The sequence below is a fragment of the Astatotilapia calliptera genome, chromosome 20, assembly GCF_964374335.1.
Source record: "Astatotilapia calliptera chromosome 20, fAstCal68.1, whole genome shotgun sequence".
Lineage (NCBI taxonomy): Eukaryota > Metazoa > Chordata > Actinopteri > Cichliformes > Cichlidae > Astatotilapia > Astatotilapia calliptera.
Window position 1 is genome coordinate 35,692,550 of NC_137441.1, and position 21,846 is coordinate 35,714,395.

Consider the following 21,846-nt stretch of genomic DNA (forward strand, 5'->3'; position numbering starts at 1 on the left):
TTGCGTCTTTTTAGTAAATGTTTATTTCCAAAAGAAATGTCTAGAAGTTCAGAACAGTAAAATTCCCGCTTTTTAGAATGAATTAGAAGATAACTCTTACGTAGTTAAACTAAAATACTCTTTGAGAGTTAATATATAAACTCTTAACACCAAGTGTTAAATTATCAACTCCAGACAGATTTGGTGTTTAACACTAAATCAGAGTTAACGTACCAACTCTCCAAAAAGAGTTAAATTAACACTCTCTGGTGTGGACCCATATAGACACTTTAATAGTGTTGAAATCAAATCCGACAGTGTTAATTTGGACATGCTGGATTTGCTGTGTGCCATACTCGGCGCCATCTTGTCTGTGTCTTTAACTAATTTTAACTTGTTTTGTTTTTAATTTTGTCTTAGTGAATAAAAAATTTGCATATATATTTACAGTATTTATTATTTAATTATCTGTTTAATAAACATTGCATATTTGTAAATGTACAGTACATTTTTCAAAATGATAGGTTTTTAAAATAATTTAAAAACAGTAGATTACTTGTGTATTTTTGTAATTTTATTGATTTTTCATGTATTGAAAGATAACAGCAAAATTCTCTAAAATTAATAGAAAACATTCTGTTAAAATACCAATATATATATTTATATTTTTTACAGTGTAGACCTATTCCATTACGTCAAATGCCTGTTTTTCAGACTTCACATTCATTACTTAGTGATTGATGCCCGTGAAAGCAACAGACCATGGCTCATTCTCTGATTGCCTGTTTACAGGTCTCTGACACTTTTATAGCTCTCCTAATACCATTACAAAGTATTACTTCAACAGCAGAGCCTGCTGCTTTCCTGTAGAAACAGATACAAAAGGTTGTTTGCTTTGATAATTTCAAACACTCTAGTTGTGAAAATTTGCTTTCGTTGAAGCTATCTAAGGACTTGTTGAGATTTTGACTTCCACTTTCAATAGTGATCTGCAAGATTTTTTTTTAGTCAAAAACAGATTTATATTGGTGAAAGCAAGGGCGGTGAGGATGTTGTTCTCTTTGTCTAAGGAGCTTGGAAAGAAAAGCGTCTGGACTTCTTTAAGTTGCTTGAAGATGTTTCACCTCTCATCCGAGAAGCTTCTTCAGTTTTGTTGTTCTCTTTGTGTTTTATCATCCTGGCCAGGTAAGGCCAGTGAAGCAGAAGAACATCATGTCAAGAAGGTCCTGAATAAATGTGGTTATCCCAGCTGAACATATATCAAAGCTGGGAAAGCAACTAAAGAATGCTCCAGGTGATCCAGGTGAGGAGGACAACTGGTGCCTATGCAAAAACCCTTAGAGATCCTGTATGTTTCAGGACTATCAGAACAACTGAGACACATTTTCTCTAAACACTACATCTCTGTGGCTTTCAAACCCTAAAACTCATTGCACCAAAAATTGGTCCACCCCAAGGATCCGGTCCCCCGGCACAGAGTAATATAGCCAGGAGGATTGCCATGATTTATATCAGGGAAACCAAACAACCTCTGGCTAAGTGGATGGCACAACACAGAAGAGCTAACTTAGTCTATTTACACCTACAGCCCAGAGGCCACCCATTCAGTGATGAGGAACTCTGGTTTGAGTGTGGAGTCAAGGAGGCAATATACGTGAAAAAGGAAAGACCATCTCTGAATAGAGGAGGGGGCCTAAAGGTAGATCTTTCAGCATCTTACAATGCTGTGATTGCAGACATTCCCCAACTCTCTGTGAATGGTACTTATGTTCATTGATCAATAGTCTTTGATCAGCGATTGTTGATCAATGGTGATGACAGTTTGCATATTAATGATCATGAAACCAACCTCACAGCCTCACATTGCTCAACAGTGGTGCTAGTTTCATTCATTATGCAAATTATATCATTCATTATGCATTATGCATTATACAGTTTATAAGGGGGGGGGGGGGGGGAACCTGCAGTCAGCTGAGACTGAAGAAGTCACTCGGATGAGTCACGAAACTTTTCTTCTGCTAAAGACGTTATGTCCAGATGAACAGGATCAACTTGTCCTTGCCAGCCCATAGTGAACAGTCTGAAACTATGCAGTTTAAAACAGCAATAAATGCTGAAGGTCGAAGGTTCTGAAAACGTTTAAGGGCAAACTCATAAGATAATCAGAGAGCAATTGGCATGCACATATAAGAATTGCAATGGTATTTCCACTTGGTGCAATGGATAGCTTTGAATATAATGCCAGTCTATGCAATATTTGTGGTGACATTTCTCTAAAATCCAATCATGTATGGTGCGGCTATAGGGAAAGTATCACTAAAGTCACTATTTTCTGTACAAAAATATTAAATGCAATACAACATCTAATAGAGTTGTAAAAACAAAACTCCACTTAATTTGCAGAATTAGAAAATACAAATGTTCTGACAACCAAATGTAGTAAGATTTCAACAAATGAACAGTTTTTTTTTTCATTGAGACGTGTACACTGAATCAGCACATTTCTGGTGACAGAACAGCCTGGTTGCATCCAGAGACATCTATGCTGTCTCCCTTTGTAATTATGTTGGAAAACCATTGTTACCTCCTACTGCTAGGGAACAGCTGAAATGCATATGACTGTGGAATAGCACAGATACAACCCCATAGTTTTAACTTATAGTTTGCAAGTTAATAGTGCTTTTTTTTTTTAACATAAAGCGATGGCTCTTCTGTAATTAATTGTATGAACTTGTATGCTAGTAATTTGTAGTGTACTATAATATGCTTAAAGAACTGTAAATACAACATGACCATCGTGCTCCAGCTGTGCTTTCCATTCCCATTCTTCTTTGCCCGTTCTGTTTTTGCCCTTTTCCATGGTTAAAATGATGTTTGTGATCTCAGTTCATTTCAGTAGCATGTATATGTCCTCATGGTTTGCTTCACTTTAAAAAATGTCCAGTAAATCAGTATATTCTGTCTAAATGTTTGATAATGTTTTTAAGCTGCTGCTCCTGTTGTTACTGAAGGCCTGGGACAAAAATGTTCAGCTGAGACATTTCACCTTTGAACTGCCCCAGATCGGCTCAAAGAATACATTTTTTTATGGTTCTGAGTTGTTATTTACACAATCTTTTATCTTACATTATTTATCTTCTGAAGTGTTTGAGAGTCTGATTTTACACTTGATTTTTTTTTCTGATTTCTTATTATCCTACTATTGTCTGGATCTTCTTCCATTTCAGTCTTTGCTTATTATGTTTACTTTATATCAATTCCAGAGAGGTTTCTTGCATTTTTGTTAGTGTGTGTGTGTGTGTGTGTGTGTGTGTGTGTGTGTGTTCACTAGAAGTTGCCTCTTTGGTTTCTGTTACACATCCATTTGTTTCATATGCTGTTTGTACCTTGGTCTCTTTTGTTTCCTTGTCTTTACATTTTGTTTAGTGTTAGTGTTCATGTCTCCTTTGACTTTTCCTGTTTTACTTTGAAGGTTTATTTTATTTTGTGGCCTGTGTCAGTTTTATTTCCTGTATGTGTTCTACGGATTCCCAGATTAGTTTCACCTGTTGTTAATTGTGTTCATGTGCGTTCCTCTCCTTCCTGTTTTTATTTTTATTAGTAATTGGTCTGTCTGTATATAGCCCTCTCTTCCCTGTATCTGTAGTCAAAGAGTCTGCTGTCGTTGCTTCCCTATATCCTGCAAGGGTCAGTGAGCTCCTGTGTTTTGTTCTGTTAGTTTCAGAGTTTATAGTTTGCTTATTTTGTACACTGATATAAGAGTATAAGAATAAAAGGGCTTACCTTTAGTTTTTTTGTTTTTTTCAGTCTGAGCATTTGTGTCCACACCTCACCGTCACAATCTCAATTTGCTTCCCTCAAGTTAAAGGTACTAAGAGACGCACTTCAAACACTGACCAGCGCACTGGAAAAGATCTTTTTTTTAAAAACAAAAAAACAGAAAACAAACTTTCTTTTCACAAATGCTTTATTGCTAGAACTGCAGTTTTGGAGGCTTTGGAGTGCACTTTTTATAAATCCGCTACTCATAAAGTGAACCCGCTCAAACTCACAGCCCAGGATAACAGTGACAAAGAAGGCAGACTACTAGACTTGTTTTGACGTCTGCACCTAACAGGGAGAAGAAACAAAAGCATAGAAGACTGCAAGGTAAGGTAAAGAAGGGGGAGAAAAACCCAGTCAGGATTTATTTGTCTTTGGACCATAAAATGGATGTAAAACCTGCTGTAGCCACTTGGAAGGCGTTGTCAGCGAAACTGACTCAGCTGGACTTTGAGTACTAAAGGTCTGATGTAAATTGTTTAGTTAAGTATCAGTTTCACAGAGTAGAAATTATCATTAATATTTTCTTTAGAATATGCTAAATGATGATGAGAAAAATCTAATAGGAAAGATAGGGTTTATTGTTTGAAAAGCAATTCATGTTAAAAATCCTGAAATGTAAGAGAGATATAAGACACACTGGAAAAAAGGTTGATTCTAGTTGAACTAGAATCAAAATATGATAACATTTTAAAAATGATGCAGATTTTTTAAAAGCTTAAACGTTTTTCTTTTGTTACGGCACTTACTGTAGCGTGCAGTAAATCGGCTAATATGAAGGGATTTTATTTGGGTTTGCAGGGTTCCTGTACGTGCATTAAATACTTGTATAGGTTTGCATAACAAAATTGTACACATAAAAACTATCACTATATTAAATAGTTTGAGAAGTGAAATACAGGATGTTAAAAGATGTGAAATACATCTTTGTTTTAATCTTCTTAACACATACAAAAAGAAAATAGAAGTACAAGGAAAAGTTATAGCTGGCAAAGACTTATGTTTATTCTTTTAGCTACTTGTGTTTTGGTATTAAGGTGAAAGAACATCCTATACAGAATGCTTGACGGGGATAGATGCAGACAATGGCAAAATTGTGCTACACGAAACAAAACTGCGACTTTTGAACTTTTTATTAAAAGTGTTACATCAGCTGTTTCTTTTTCTTGCCACATGTTGAAAAACTGTGGGACTTATTTTTCTCCTGAATATTAAACATGCACCCTCATGTAGAATGAGAGCACGGCATTGTCCTTTTCTGAGTTGATTTTCAGAAACATACATGCACAGTATCCATCAGGGTCCTTTAGACGGCTCTGTCATCTCAGGGCATTCACACACAGCAATACCGTGGCTGTAAGAACTGTGTGGATCTCCATTGTGGTCTCGAAAATTGCTATGTTTTTAAAAAAATATAATTTGCTTTCTTTAGTGTTGTGCTGCAAATCAAAACATTCATTCATCAAAAAGTATGTGCCAAATGTCATGTAATTTTGTTTTATCCCACCAAGTTCCTTCCCCAGCCGACTCTAAAATATCTGTCATTATTGTTGTAATAGTTTTTTATTTTAGCAATACGAGTAAGGATGGAATGTGGAATTTTAATTTGTTAGTTAAAAAAAGCACCCCCCCCCAGCCTTCTTTTCTAAAAATAATCCAGACCTTTATTTGAAAAGTTTATATGTATTTGCAAATCTTTTTTTTTTTCAACAGAACATACTTATATAATGAATACAGCTTTTTACAGCAGACAAAACTGAAAGCAGTACAGATTTGACAAATACTATACCAACAGTCTTTTCACTCTTTGTAATATTTGGTAACTGTTGTAAATTCCACAATTTACTGTTATTTTTTATTTATTTAGTTTGTCACACTGAAAATAGGTATTTTGGATTTTCAGACATGTACTGTGTCTGACACAATGTTTTTAGCGTTGTCTAAAATGTGTCACTGTTATTTATTGATTGTCCATTTTCATGCATAAACAAAATACCGATGTAAGATCTGAAACATTCTTCTGCTGTAAGTAATGTCAGAGGACAAAAACTACTAGTAGTTTATGATGTTGCTTTCCTCATTACTGGATGCGTGGCATTAATGATGCAGTTTTTCCAAGGGCAAAATAGGGGAATTATTAGATTATTCAGAAATGCCATAATTTTCTTAATTTTATAGTATTAAAGATGAAATGCTGTTGCTTATGGCTCTTATTATATTGTTTGTTATTGTGTAATCATCATAGTAACAGTATTACTCAAAGACTAAATAACATAAAAAAGAAAAATGGTGCACTAGCCCTATGTGTATACAGTTTCTAGTTATTCCTGTTGTAATTTAAACATTGCTAAAGGAATGATATGAACAAAAAACTGCATCATATGAGGACAGGGCAAGTCACAGAATTAAAACAGTGAGGCTCGTTTAGCTGCCTCCAGGGCACATCTGGCTCCAGCTTAAAACTGAAGCCTGGACCAATTTCTTAGCTTTAAGGGCTAGCGCATGCAGTCAGTTAGCTGTTTTAGGAATGCCAGTTAATTGCAGTTCCTATGGAAAGGTTGGATAAATAAACACTGAATTGCCTCTGATGTGTTGTACATCTCTACAGGTTCTTGGGATAGACTTCTTCGCACACTGGCCCAAATTCAGCCAAACTAAATGGTCTTTTTGTGTTTGTTCTGACCTTGAGCAAGGCTGTGACCAAATGTTTCTACCTTGGGTCATTTCCAGGATTCCACAACAGTCAACGTAGGCTTGGGAGAACCATTTACACACGGGAATGTGCAAGGGAGGTGATTCAGTGAGGTGTTTTCACCTGGTTTTACTGAGAAAAAAAAAGATTTTTGAAAAAATGTTTTCCAAAACTGGGGTTAAACTCCTGGTTATATTGTGAAATTACATTTGTGGGCTTTAGGAATCCTGACTAAAAAGTTCCATAGATGCTTAGATATTGCAATTAAATGTTATTATATGAAACTATAGGTTGGTGTGTTGATGCAGTCACTCAGGCTTTACCAGATTTTCTCTTCTGGGGTGCTGTATAATAAAGAGCTGCTTAATATGAAAGCTGTAATTGTAGAACAATGAAGGAAAAAAAAAAAGCTGGAAAAAAACACATTCAAAAAGTCAAAAAGTTCCATCAACAAACAAACAGCATCGATAGCAGGTGCAACAGGGATACATAATTCCAATTTCTTAAGTGAATATGACCCCCACCCACGATCCTATTGTTAAGCATGTTTTGAATGTGTTGATTTTCAATTGTTTATTTGTATTTACTATTTTGACTGCATTTATACCACTAGAAACAGACTTTTTACATTTTTCTTCGTATGCCATGTTTTCCTCTTAGTTAGAGATAATATCAGAACTAAATGTTGCCGAAGCGTGTTTTTGTTGTTTGCGTTGAACATTGTTAGTCAACTGTTCACAGTCAGTCAGCCGGCCTGATATTTATATTAATCTGTACGCTGTATCCGACTCTCAAAATAATCACCATAACAACATGTAAAATGCTCTCACGCATTTAATATCTTAGCGATGCGGATTATTTTACAGCTTCTCCGGTCGTTAATTGTGCAATTAAATTAAAAATTAATTAAAGCCCTTAAGCCGATGCAGTCCTCTGGTGATACAGAGGTGCAGTTCAAGGTCCGAAATTTTGGAATTTGCTGGTTTCTTCGTAAAAATCCCACGCGAAGAAAAGTGTGAGAATGTGGTCATGTATCCCTTATATTAGTCCTCGAATATGTTAATAAAAGTGTTATAAACTCTTAAGTTTGGTTTGTATTTCGTGATTTGTATGAAGTAATTCGTGTCTTAAAGGAGGCACACGTTTTTAAGCCAAACATTATAAAAGAAAATGGCAAGAAATCAGCGCCAAAGAGATCTGGTTGCAAAGTGTTATTATTATTATTTTAAATAATTTTGGTTTTTATGAAAATAGAGCTCCTTTTACTTTATTTGTATTTTCTTTTCGTTTATTTACGTGGGTTACATTCCACAAATATCTTGATATCGACATATTTGATAAATGTTATTTTTATGCACGACTTTTTAATGGGTTCAAACGGGGATAATGAATGAATTCCAGAATTAATATTAACACCACAAGGTTCAGAAGGTTTGGCATCCTCATCTGCTGAGATATGATGCCTGACAAAGTATGTGCTTTGACTTTTGAAATATTAGATGAGGACGTGATTGGACAGGTGATCAAATTTGCAGATTTAAGTTTGATAACCGGTGTGTTATTATTATTATTATTATTATTTTAATTTTAAGTAGTTGGGTGAAAGGGGTGACCCAATTCAGCCAGAATTCGTAATATCATTCAGACTTAAAAAGAAAACCCGAGTCAATAAGATGCCCTAGCACCGAGCTGATAAGAAGACATTCTCTCTACAGCCAACAGCTTTAAAATATCACTACAGATAAGATAAAAGCGAGTCAAGGACAGATCAAAAAATAGATTAACCCCTTATGACGGGGTTGATAAGATTGTTTGCAGTTTCGTTTCCTTTTTTATATTTTATTTTTATTTTATTATATTTTTGACGAGTTATATGAGAGACATTTCTTTCTCGAATTTGGACCCTGTTTATGCACACGGCTACTGTTTTGGTTTATGAGAGAGGTGGAGTGTCCTCTCCTGAGCACACACAGCTCTGTCTGAGCACGGGGACTTTGAACTTGAACTTCGCCTTGCTCATCTTTATGTGCGCAATACACCGGAACAAATGAGCCAGAACTGATTTTGGTCCATGAATTGATCTGCCTCTCTCCTTTATCCTTTCCACCGCCCATCCAGGCTATGTACTTGAAGCCGAAAAACGCACCTAGACAGTGAACGACATAGTCAATGTGTAACTCCATCAATTATTCTTTGGTTATCTATGGTTTGCCTTATAATTTCTTCTCTGTTATGCTCCAGGTGTGGCTTAATGTTAGTTTTGCACGAACAACCATTCTCAGGGACAGCTATGTTTATCTCTTAAACGGTCAAATGGACCAGTATGTATAGAACGAGGGTCAGCGGTAGTTCTGCAGAAAAGATCATTTGACTGAGCAGAATTCAAATAGTCACACTTGTGACATATTCAACTTAGTATCTGTTTATCATAAAGAGGGAGCTGTGTAAAAGATTTCCGTCATAATTAAAATAAATGTCTGTGTTCATTACATGTTCACTATTTAGATTTCCGAGCTGTTTTCGCCAATATATCAGCACAGCAAAGTAATCCTGTTGATGTAAAGACAGGGGGTAGGTTGCAGGTAGAAGCGATGAAAGAGATCGCACGCACTCCACACAAAATCTTTTCTGGAGTTATTTTAAGCAATGTTATTTCAGGTATCGAAACTGCGGCAGTTGTTCAATTGTTCAATTTTTTTAATTATTATTTTTTTTGTTAAAAAGGACTGTTCAATATTTCAAAATTCACAAATTAGCTATTGGTTTAACCGCAAATAAAAAGCACTTTAACCCCTATAAACTCTACTAAGCTACCCCCTTCAGTGAAACTGAAAAACTTTGCTTTGTATAATCAAAGATAAATGACTGATTTTAGAGTAATTTTAGTAGTTTAATGTCAGTTTCTCAAATTCAGATGACAAACTTGGGCAAAAATAACCACCTCTGCACATCTAATCTGTTACCTCGGCATCAAAAACACACAGCCGCGCGCTTCTGGTGTATTAGATTATGATTCACTCCTTTCATAAGAACTCATAATTAAACTAAATCTATATAGTAGTTACCTACATACATATTTGTTGGTTTACACATATGATTCCGTTTGGTTTCAAGTGCACCGTTTCACTTCAAGATTTTCTTCATCACAACATCATGCAGGTGCTGACATCATTTTCCAGTCCGCAGCTCCTCCAAACCAACAGCCTATTTGATTTTAAGCTCTTGATACAGTCACCGTTGAACTGCTGCAGACTAGGTGAGGAAGTTATTCTAAAAATCTCTTCCAGTAAATTTCCCGCATTTTTATTTGGTGTGCTAGAGTAAAGTGAGCTTCACAGGGTGGGTTATCCAAACAAGCCGTGTGCATGTTACAACCGAGTCCACTGCTTACATTTTGTACCTCAAAATGCAATCTGCATGTTTCGCCTTTTGAAAATAAGTAATACTACAGTATATAGTGCATTTCACATGTTGCATGGATTTCACAGTGAAAATGATAAGGAACGTGTGGGTACATTTAGGACTTCAAATTAAATATTTGCATCTTAGTCTGGATACTTGGACTTTAAGTGGAGCAAAAAGTAAAATATGTTATTTTAGCTACATACTTATAAAGAAACACTTCACGCAGAGTTGGATCTGCAGTGTTCTGTTCTTTGTGCACGTTTCCTCACTAGTTACTGATCAGAAAGCGATTATTTTTATTCGGCTTTTCTGTATAAACTTTGTTTAGAAACAGTTTTTAATTCAACTGGCAGCCCTCTCAGTAGTTGATATAGTGGCGTCTTAAGCTCAAAAATATTCCGAGCGCGTGTCCGCGGAACTCTGTTTGCATGCTGACACATAAGAACTCTTTGAAGACTGCATAGTGTTAGAAACTGTAATGAACTCTGGTGGCACAGAAACTACTACAAGAAAAACCGCAAGATATCCTTGAAGATTATTTCAATACAGATTTCTATATCTTAAATGGCCAAACATATTTTGGATCAGTTTCGTCGCGATAAACACTTTCGAAATAAACGTGCTTAACCTCAGATGACTGTGTTGTTCTTTTTTCAGACCTGCTGTTAAGGAGAATAGCTCTTCAACAGAAAAATAGCTTCTCAAAGATCTTTTTCGGCAACAATTGGGAAGCTTCAAACATATTAAACACACTTCTGGCGTGGGTAGAACTCATTTAAGGGACAGCTTGTGTAGTGAAAGTCTGAAATGTGCAGAAAAAAGTTTTAAGGGCTTTATTCTTTGAGAGAAGGAGTGAGGTGATTAATGATGAACGTGTGTGTCTTTTGTTTTGCTGTCTGGACAGATGGAGCGACGGCCTCTCTTAACTTGAACTTGGACTTCCGACGAGACGCGTCAAACTGTGGATTTATTTTGCCAGCTTTCTCACCGGTCCACCCTCTAGACTGCAGCAGGAACACTAAGCAGTGACTCTTGCAAAACTTGATTTACCACTTAAACAGTGGTAAATCAAAGATTTGGCATATACAAAAGAATATTTTATCAACAACGGCGCACATAAAGGCAAAACTTGGACAAAATTTGGGCCTGCAGTGTTGGACGAGATAAGACTTAGTAACGTGTTGGTGTCATGTGTCGTTATAAAAGTAAATATCAAATCAAATAATGCATTGCAGAAGTTAAAATAAAAACCTTAAGTCTATAGTGGCAGTACTCATTTTGTGATGAGTTTAAGAGATAATTGCGCAAGGCTACGCTAAACTGCCTTTATCCACGTCAGGAAGCCTAATATACAGCAAGATATGTGTCTAAAATCATAAATTGTTGTGTCACTACACCAACCACCTTATCAGATCTATTTATCCGTCTGTTTTTGTGGTGATGCTGGTGTAGCTTGTCATCTGAATTGTGCGAAATTCTACAAATGTTTGCGGCTTACATGCTCCCCATTAAATCGGTGCTGTATTCCTGACGAATTTATTGCATTTCAGAAATACACTTTGCATTGCAACTTGATGACCTGCACAATTTCTTATTCTCGAATTTTGTAAAAGACCCTGTTATCAGTTCAGTGCAGTGAACGAATGATGAACAATGGACAATGTAATAAGAATATGATAAGTACACTTTTAAAAAAAGGTTGTAAAGCCTGCGTTGTATTTTGTAAATCCATCTGGCCTAGCTGGAGCGGTGGTCTGCCAGCCATACCCTCTGTTCTGTGGGCGCGGCTCTGCTTGGCCTCCTTTAGTTTGCGGTTAGTCCACGGCCATGCTCTCATAGTCTACCTGCTTTGGGTGAAATTAAAAGAGTCAAATCTGAAGTAAATTACGCCTAATGTATATGTATGTGTATGTAGTCCTTTTCATGCAGCGTGTTTGAAAGAGTCATAACATACAGCCACTCTCTACACTGTGCTATCCCTGACGCGTAAAATGGCCAAACCTGTCGGTGATTATCCTGAAGATGACCAACTTCAAGCTAAACGTACTAATTTTCAAACGTCCGCCATATTTTGTTACTTGGCTTTGCAGTAGTTTACATCTTTAACCTTAAGTTGGTAAGAGTCTATTTAAGAAAGTATTAGTGGTTTGAATCTAAAGGGCTGGGACACTCCCTGCACCGTATTGTCTAAACTCAATACACTTGTGTCTTCTGTTCACTGTGTGTTGTTTCACGAATACTAAATGTAATTTAAGTTTGCCTGGCAAACATGTCTTCCTACCACTGAAATTAGACTACGATTTTGCAGTAGATTTATCTCCTGAAAACGTATAGGCGACTGCCACGTAGTTTACATTAGATTGGGGTCACAAATGCCTTATCCAGGTTCGGCTGCTAGTATCGGCTGCTCATCCTTATGCGGCAAGACACAGAAAATGCAACAACCAGGCTAATTTGTTGACCTAGGTTCTAGCAAACTAAAAGCTGTACCCTGATCTATTTACGCATTGCGTTTAAATTAACATTTTTTGTTACTGTCTTGAAAATTCATTCTTTGTCACGCACCAAGCACTGCACCGCCTAGTTATATATTTCAGACCTTGGCAAAAATCACATGCTGCCCTATGCCCTGACAGTTGGCATAGAAAGTCAGTGATGATGGCTTCTATGCTTACGAACTCTTCTGATCGTAAATTAAATGCAGCTCGGAGAGGAAAACACCAGATTGAGATGCTGTTTTAGTTTTGTAGGAATGCTTTCATGACAGGAAAGCATTGTCCTGCTTCCAGAACAATAGTCCACCTTCACACACACATGCGATTCCTAGGAGGAGGAGAAGTGCTGTATTTTTCAGATGAAAATGTTGCACGAACAAAGATTAATGCAAGCATGGAAGTACATGTTGCGACTCAAGCAGTAACGTGTGACTTACACGATGCTTTCAAGTTAATATGAGCCTCAGTTTCCTGTCATGTTTATGTATCACAATCCAGTTTGGGTCCAATTGATTCGTCCATATACAGTATACTTAAAGCCGCTAAAAGTCTCCATGGGCTCCTTACTATATTGCGCACATCTATTTGGTTTTTTGGTTTGTCTACGTGTGGTTTTCAGTTGAATTACCAGTGATTTTAACTTCATTACAACATTGGTTCAGCCTGCAGCTGATTGCAAACTCTTAAATATATCCAAGGATTTGCATCATAATGAAACTGTTAAGATACTATTTCATAGATAGATGAAAAATAATTCACTTAGGCTTAGCTTTAGGTTAATTTGTCTCTACCTCAAAAGATTAATTTGTAGGTTATGATGGCAGTGTCATTATTATTTGAATAAGATATGGGCCTGCGGGAAATGGGATTGGGTTGAATGGGGCTGTACAATAACACACTACAGCCTTGTACTGCAGAGTCAAAATGGCGCTCGGTGCATGATGTAAACGCATATTCTTCTGGCTTAATAGCCATCGGCTAAGTCTTGTGCATATGCAGTGAGTTGACAGCGGAAGCTGCAGGTAGGGAGCCGTTGTATGAGGATGGAAGGTTCCCCTCCCCCACAAACCAATGCACCAGACAGGCGCTCTCCCCGCCTGACAGGGCCTGTCTGGCAGGACGTGATGTCTGGTTGTCAATGTATTTACTGCGAGGCATCATTGCTGGTGGTCAGGATAGTCGTTTCTATTAACACTTCCTCCGCTTTCGCAGTGAAGAGTATTTGATTCATCCTTGCAGATCATTCTAAGTTTTTAAACAAAAGTTTTAATATTTAAGATGGATGAATGTTTGTAAAATTACATGTTTTTTTTTATTTTCTGGTCGAAGTTCCCATAAACCGAATAAGGAGAAGTATCCAGAACCTCTCTAAAATACTTTGCTTAAAACTGAGCAGTGAGAGTTTTTCACTATTGTCTCTGACTGCAAATGTATTTGCGTAATTTATTTAGTCATTTATTTTTTTGTAGTTTGGTTAATACCCCTTCAAGCATCGCGACTTTGATTGAAAGCGTTTCCTTCTTTCTTGTCATTATACGCAAATTTAAGAACTATAATATGCGGTGACAAAAAAAGTAAACCCACTTAGGCGAATGAATTTTAGTCTGATTTCCCAGCATAAGAGACAAGTTTGCGTACTTACCCAGAGCAACTCATTTGAACCCTAAACTCAAGTTCAGGGTTCAGTGTGGGCAAGAAAATAGCAATCTTCATTTTACAATTAATTATTTATAAATCTCGCTGTGAATGGGTAGTTCGGATGATATTAATTTGAATTTTTAAATACAATGTGAAACTTGGGCATGCGGAAACTTGCGGGAAATATTTATAACAATCTGTGTATCTTAAGCAGGTTGAGGGTTAATGAAAGATAATGAATTCTGAAGTTCACGTTAACATATTTTCTGTGGGGCTAATTAAACACTATAGCTAACATGGAGTTACTGGTATCTTTGCTACTTTTCCTTAAACGCCTACATACTATCCAATCTATATTTTTTTTTTGCTTTTTTCCCTCTCCTAACCATAAACGTGATAGTCATAATACTTACTTCTACTTACAAAGGGTTAAAGAAGGCAAATTCAATAGTTACCCGTATATTTAAGATGTTAATCTGTTGTGATAATGTAGTGTAGTCTAGTTTTTCAGAAATGATTGATAAAATCAGAAACGGACATTTCCAGTCTATTTTAGAGAAATGTACAGGTCAGATTAACACGTGATTTATATATTTGTATACGAAAAAAGATAGTGGATTGCAATTTTCCTTCTCTTTTTTTTTGGCTTTGCTTTGTTTAATGTTAAACTATCAGGCTGCCTATTTGACCAACGCTACATCATCAGTCTGGAGGAACTGTTTCTACAATCAGCAAGAAATATGCACTTGCATCTGTTATAGTAGACAGCATTGATTAAAAATACTAACAATTAAAGAAGATTTTTAATATACGGTCATTAATAATAAAAAGGAGCTAAATTCTTAGTTTGGAAGGTGCCGGTTTTCTGCCGCGCAAATGTTGTCAAATTCCTGATTTTCAAGCAGAAACTAAATAGTATTTGGAATTCTTTCCCCCTCTTCGCACATAGCAAATATTTTAGAGTAAGGGTCTCCAAATAACTTCTAGTTTGCTGCATACTTCAGTGTGAAGTTCATTCTTGCCTGTCTAGACTCTGATTACGACCTTGTTTGTCTGCGTTTTTTTACCTTGACCTTGGACTTCCGTGCAGCTGCCGCTTGGATGAGCTTTTCGCAGTTGTAATTTCCTTGAGACAAAAGAGCTAAAGTCTCCGTCCGAGGAACAACAGGGGTCCGGCTTCCCCAGTGCTGTTTGCAAATGCGCAACGGTTGCTCGATTATTCCTAAGACAACTCAGAAGAGCAAAAATGTTGATAAACTATCCGCCCTTTACAGGGTAGCTTGTAGCCTGCTTTATGAGTGACTCATGGAACAGGCATTACAAAAAGCCTTTATGGATTCACTGTGGGCCTAGCCTATCGGCCATATTTGAAACTTGAAAATACAGTAAAGTTTTATATATTAGCTCAGAAGTAATTTTTGAAATGCAGAACAGAAGAAAGTGTGTGTGCGTGCGTGTGTGTGTGTGTGTGGGGGGGGGGGAGGGGGGGTATAGAACCTGGTGGTAATAAGAAGAACTAAAACTTTTTGAATAGTCTTAGAAATCTAAAGGAAGACGCAGATAAAACAACAGAGGAAGAGTTGTTGGAAGAAATAGGTCCGCATATCTATCATGGAGTATAATTAAATAAGCTCAGTCCAGCTCAAAGCGGCCCTTGTTCTTATTTTCCCCTGGTAGCGTCAGCATCCACTTATAGAGTATGAATGAAGTGCACAGTGAAACGGAAACATCACATGAATTCGCTTAATGGTGACTTTGACTGTCTTCTTGTCGTTGAAACTCACTTTGGGCCTGAGAGTGAATCTTTAAACTAAATATATCCTTACTTAAACATATAACGGATTAAACTCTATAAAAACTAAACGCTATCAGTCAGTATGGGCAATTACGGCATTTATATATTTAAATACCAAAACACTGTTCGCTTATTTTGTAATGACGGCGTCTTACCTGCTATGACTTTCATCTCGTCCTGTGGCGGCTGGTACTGCGGTGCAGTGACTGTCATTCAGCACATTCACGGTTGATAATCCTAAAACTCAGCCTGGTAGGTCTGCATCACATACACACGGCGCGCACACACCCGGCCAACCTGTAGATACTTACTTAATTAAGAACAATATGCTGCAAAAAATAATTACCTCATTCTAAAAAATAACTAAATAAAAGAAAAGAAATACATAAAATGAAATATTATAGTTTTCACAATATCAACATCTTAAATGTAATATTAGTAACATCCTGATTATTCCCTGCTGCAAAAAAACAAAACAAAACAGAATTTCTTCATTATATTGATGTGCGAATTAGTAGAAGATACGGATCTAAATGCGCACTTCTAGGAAGGAGCCTTGATAAGAGGTTTGAATATGCATATATAGTGTCCCACATATACCTAAGACCAGTGTGCGATAATAAAGATTAAGTTGACTACATAATTAAGATTCCATATTACATTATCGTTCTGTAATATTATATATTTTTATATTTCAAACAAAACCCCAGACGCAACATATCCACCACAAAGTAATGGACAGAGATAAGAGTTTGTGTCATATGAAGCTGAAAGTACTATTCACAAATGTAAATACAAATATTTTATTTTAATTTTTTCTTTGCACAATGTTATATGCCCTGGCATCTTCAGAAATCGGCTAAACTTCACAGGTTGCTTTCGTTTGCTCCAGATCGTGAACGTATCCAAACTCCCCTTTAAGGGTGTGGGTCTAGGTGATTTAAGCCAATGATATGACTCGGTGTTCTGCAGGAAAAACGGTGACACTTGAGGCAGTGGGTCTTTAAAGGGCTGCTCTGCTCCTGCTCACAAGCTCAATCTCGTAGGACTTGTTAGCGTATCACGTGCCAGATTCTTAATGAAGTGGACACACAAGAGCACTATGTGCGCATGCGCTTGGTGTAAACTGTAGTTGGAAATGAGGTGTCCGTCTTGGAGTAGTCGACTTTTAAAAAGCATCGGCAGCCCGTGATATGACGACTTCGCTAGTTCTGCATCCACGCTGGGCGGACACCTTGATGTACGTTTATGAAAAAAGCCCGAATGAAAACAACCAGAATAAAAGCCAAACAATGGAGGGACTGAGCGGTAATTGCCCTGCGACCCACTGCAGGGACCTGATGTCGCACCCCGCGCTGGGACGACATTCTGGCACCATAGCGACCCACCAGGGCTCCGTCTACTCGGATATTTCCTCCACAGACACTGGCCGACAGTGTCCCGCTTCTCAAACATCATCAAGTGCATCTTTGAGTTACGGTTATCCCTTTGGAAACCCATATTACGGCTGCAGATTATCTCACTCGCACAACGTGAACTTGCAGCAGAAGCCTTGCTCGTACCATCCCGCAGAGAAATATGCCGAGCCCAGCACAGCGCTGCCTACGGAAGAGCTGTCTACCAGGGCGAAAGAGTTTGCCTTCTACCCGAGTTTCGCCAGCTCGTATCAGGCTGTTCCCGGATATCTCGACGTGTCGGTGGTGCCCAGTATCAGTGCCCACCCTGAACCGCGCCACGACGCCTTGATTCCCATGGAGGGCTACCAGCACTGGGCTCTCCCTAATAGCTGGGATGGCTACAAAGAGCCAACACAACCAACTCATATTTGGAAATCACCTTTCCCAGGTATGGAAAAGTATAATGATTTTTAAAGTGTTCCGGCAGATTGGAATTTCTGTAGTAGTCCAGCTGCTTGCAGCATTTTAATACGCATTAGGACTATTAAAAAGCAGGCAGATAGTTTACTTTGCTTTCGTACTGTGGTCATCTAATTTTATTGTGTTAAAGTCTCCGTATCAACTTACCAATGAGCCACGGGAAACTAAATCTGATGAAAAAACACACAACTGTAAATTCCCATGTCTGTCATCACGTGTAATTTTCCTGCATCTCTCATTTTATGCGGAGATATTCATATGGTTTGAAGTTCAACAAATCCCCATGCATTTCTTTGAAATATGCATAAATTGAAAGTAAATTGGAATTCCACGTTAAGGTGGGTTTTCTGGAGCCCATCCTTTCTGAGTATTTGCTTTTGACAGTCATCTGATGACAATAGTTAAGTTTCGTCACGTAGAACAGAGAGGAACAGCACTGCATACCTTTGCCCCTTGTATGACAATATAGTGGCTTAGCTAGCCTGCTGCGTTTGGATGGTGCCAATAAATCTTAGCGCCCCCGTGGTGCGTCTTTTGCATATATTAGGATTCATTTATAACATTTGCATTACATACAGATCTTTGCATCATGTCGTATAAATGGTTCAAAAAGACGGACAGGCTCACCTTTTACGTTGTTTGCCATCACACAGCATGCCTCATATCAATAGCATGCGCCAGTATGCACTTTACAGAGTGTTTAGGCTACTTTGTTTAGCTTATGACTTTATTATCTTTTTGAAATCTGTAGCTATTTTTAATTTCTGGTAGGGACCCCATTGCTTTTTAAATGTTATAAATGTTACAAGAGCAAGCCACGCAAGCACGGGCACGCAGACAGTTACGCGCGTACACATGTACGAACACACAAGTGCGCGCTGCCTTTCTGTGCTGTTTCAGCCACACACACAGACTGACGTCCTCTCACGCGCATCAACTGATTTTCTTGCAACTAAAAACACATGCAGTGACTCTCATATCCAGTCAGTTATCCTCAATTTAATGACAAGATATAACTGAATGCTTGAGGACAGTGAGTCAAATAATAGGACATAGCTTTAAAATCCTTTAGCTTAAATAATGTGGATTTCCCCCAATTTCATGTTTAAACAAGAATAGTGTATCGTAACAATCTCTTGCTGCCAATTATAGGGGGCGAAAAACTGCATGTATTACAGCTTGCCAGTATTTGTGTTAAGATTGCCATGCTTGTCCTGTCATGTTTTTGCACGGCTGTTTTTCATTTAGCTTTACTCTTGAAGAAAGAGACTAGTCACAAAAGTTAGGTTAACTTAAAAAAAAAAAGAACTACGGGGAATTAACAAAAAAAAGTGAATAGAGTATAAAAAAGAAAATTGCTTTATATTATGAATAAAACTAGAATCTTTCAAGAAAGCCTTTAAAGAAAAGTATAAAATATGTTAAACATGTATAACTTTATTGTAAGAATTAAAAACTTAAAGTTGCCAGCTGTCTTCAAGTTAGATGCCAGATTGTGATTCCTGTGTCTTACTGGTGACTGGTGTGTGGCACACACAACCGGACCAAATATAATTACACTTATCAGTCTTACCCCACAGCTTGATTACATGTCAATGGGAGATTCGTTTAAGATAACAATAACCGCAGTTACGTTGGTCCACAGATTATCAGTGAGATCAGATAAAGTGTTAGTATGAACCATAACTGTCACTTGATATTGAAAGATCATTTACAACAACTGGAAGTTATTCAGTCACCTCTCCACATGTCAGGTGCAGCACACCAGAGATTCTGACTTCCAGAAAATTTTAACTCTGTAGCCCATTCCCGTCACCACACACACACACACACACACACACACACACACACACACACACACACACACACACACACACACACACACACACACACACACACACACACACACACACTCAAAGAGATTGTATTTTCCTATTTTCACTCCAGTAGAGTCCATCCAAATTTGACCGGCCTTGTCAAACGCAGCATTGCTGGTTTTGTGAAATGAAACATTGTGCTATTTTGCACAGCGACTAATATTTTCCTGGAACTGTTCCTATTTTCTTGCAGATGTTGTGCCATTGCAGCCTGAGGTCAGCAGTTATCGTCGAGGGCGTAAAAAGCGTGTCCCTTACACCAAAATCCAGCTCAAGGAACTGGAGAAAGAGTATGCAGCGAGCAAGTTCATCACCAAAGACAAGAGAAGGCGGATCTCGGCCGCCACCAACCTTTCAGAGCGTCAAGTCACCATCTGGTTCCAAAACCGACGAGTCAAGGAGAAGAAATTTGTCAGTAAATCCAAGAACAGTCATATGCACACCACTTGAATGGATGAGCGACTTTCTTGAAACTGCAAGTCACACTTTCCAAATCATCTTGCCATATATTTACCTCTTCCAATCGTAGTTGAAGAAATTTCTTTTGTATTTTTAATTTAAGTTCCATCATCAACTCCACCGACCACGCAACCAAGGTCTCCGATTTCAATTTAGAGATAATGCTCTAAAAACTGTGAAAATATAAAAATTCACTTCACATTTTGTTTTATAGGAATGTACATATATAAATATATAATATTTAAAACGATATTAGTATTTCAAAGACAAGTATTGTGTGTTTCTTTTCCTGTTTCCTTTTTCTAAGATTTCAAAAGGACTGATGATATTTCAATACTTGCAACTGATCAAAACAGAGGACACGGTTTAATGTCATTTTTGAACTGTAGTCGCCGCATGGACAATGGTTGCGGTGGCGAAAAGACATGCTGAACTTGAGACTTTATCGTCTTCAACAAAAGACTTTCGGAAGAAAGAATAATTTTCTAAATAAAAAAAGGAAAAAGAAAGAAAAAGAAAAAAAATGTTACATCTGAATTTCAAAAGCTATGTGTGTGGGATATGTAAAGCCTGGGGTAAAACAAAGGCTGCTATGTCGTTAATCTGTACAGTGCAATGCCTTTCTTATTTAATTCATATTATCTAGTATGGCGGAAATGTAAACTGGAATATCCCCCAAACCTGTATTTTTTCCTTTTATCAGTGAAGGATTCTGTCATGCAACCGGAATGATTGTAAACCATTAAAGTCAGTGAGTATTACACATAAATGCACAATCGTTTCTATCTTGTTTTGACTTCGTTGGTGTAACATTGGAGATGATCACACGCCTTGTACGACGCCTGTAATTTCTACTTTGGTGCAGTATGTGAACTGTTTTGTGGTGTTGAATTACGTACTGATAACGTGTTTCATAAATAAATGATGATTATGAAAATGCTCAAATATCCAAGTCAATCAGCCACCCTCCTCGCAGCATTTCCTTTCGTTTCAAGTTACACCGGTGCTACTAAGTAGCAGAGACCCAGACCTCTATCGCTTTTCCTCTACAACATCCCAGCAACGGATGGGCGAGTCCAGATTTTTATTTCGCACAATACTCGATTAAGAATAACTGGGCAACCTGGAGTCATCTTGTTGGCAAGCAGGGATGATACAGTGATTAGTCACGATTAGTGCGCAACAAGGCATACTGGCACTTGCAAAGTCAGAAAAACATAAATGAATAACTATGCTGGAATTTACTTCTTTCTTCCACAGAGAACTACAATGTTGAGACTTACAGGACCCGTTTATTTACATAGATCAGCTTTGAGAAACGGAGAAATGTGCTCATGAAGTTTGTACCGCAAAATTCCACCGCAATTTCCATCAAAGTTAAAGGCAGTGCATTTTTTTCTGTTATTTAGCATTCGTTCAAGTTTCAGAATAACTGGCATTCAGCGAATCAAATGGCTTATCTACCCGCTCTCACGCGAACATTTAGCGGGTTATTATTTTCAATCCTTATTATTTTCCATCCACAGGTACAAAAGTGTTTTGTTGTGGGTCTAACGGAAACGTAAAAACCGGCAACCTTTAAGAGGGCAAGAAACATTGTCTTAATTAGACACCATCTGTACTGAGAGTATTTATTCAGAACATATTTTGCTGATTAATATTTTCCAACATACTGACAAAACCTGAGTAGATTTAAAAGGCAAAGCATTTGCTTTGGTAAATGTAGTTTTAGTCCTTCGCTGGATTCGGTGTACAGGCTCGAGCCTGCTGTAATTGCAGTACGGAGTTGTTCCAGGTAAACCTATAC

General features: G+C 37.6%; 1 protein-coding gene across 1 annotated transcript; it reads left to right on the plus strand.

Annotated features, from left to right (window-relative positions):
- Nucleotides 1–16,638: 16,638 nt before the first annotated feature.
- hoxc13a (homeobox C13a) lies at nt 16,639–20,976 on the plus strand. The gene is made up of 2 exons (XM_026154185.2): nt 16,639–17,671; nt 19,774–20,976. Exons 1-2 carry the CDS (start codon nt 17,020–17,022, stop codon nt 20,028–20,030), a joined length of 909 nt encoding a protein of 302 aa, XP_026009970.1. The 5' UTR covers nt 16,639–17,019; the 3' UTR covers nt 20,031–20,976.
- The last annotated feature ends 870 nt before the right edge of the window (nt 20,977–21,846 follow it).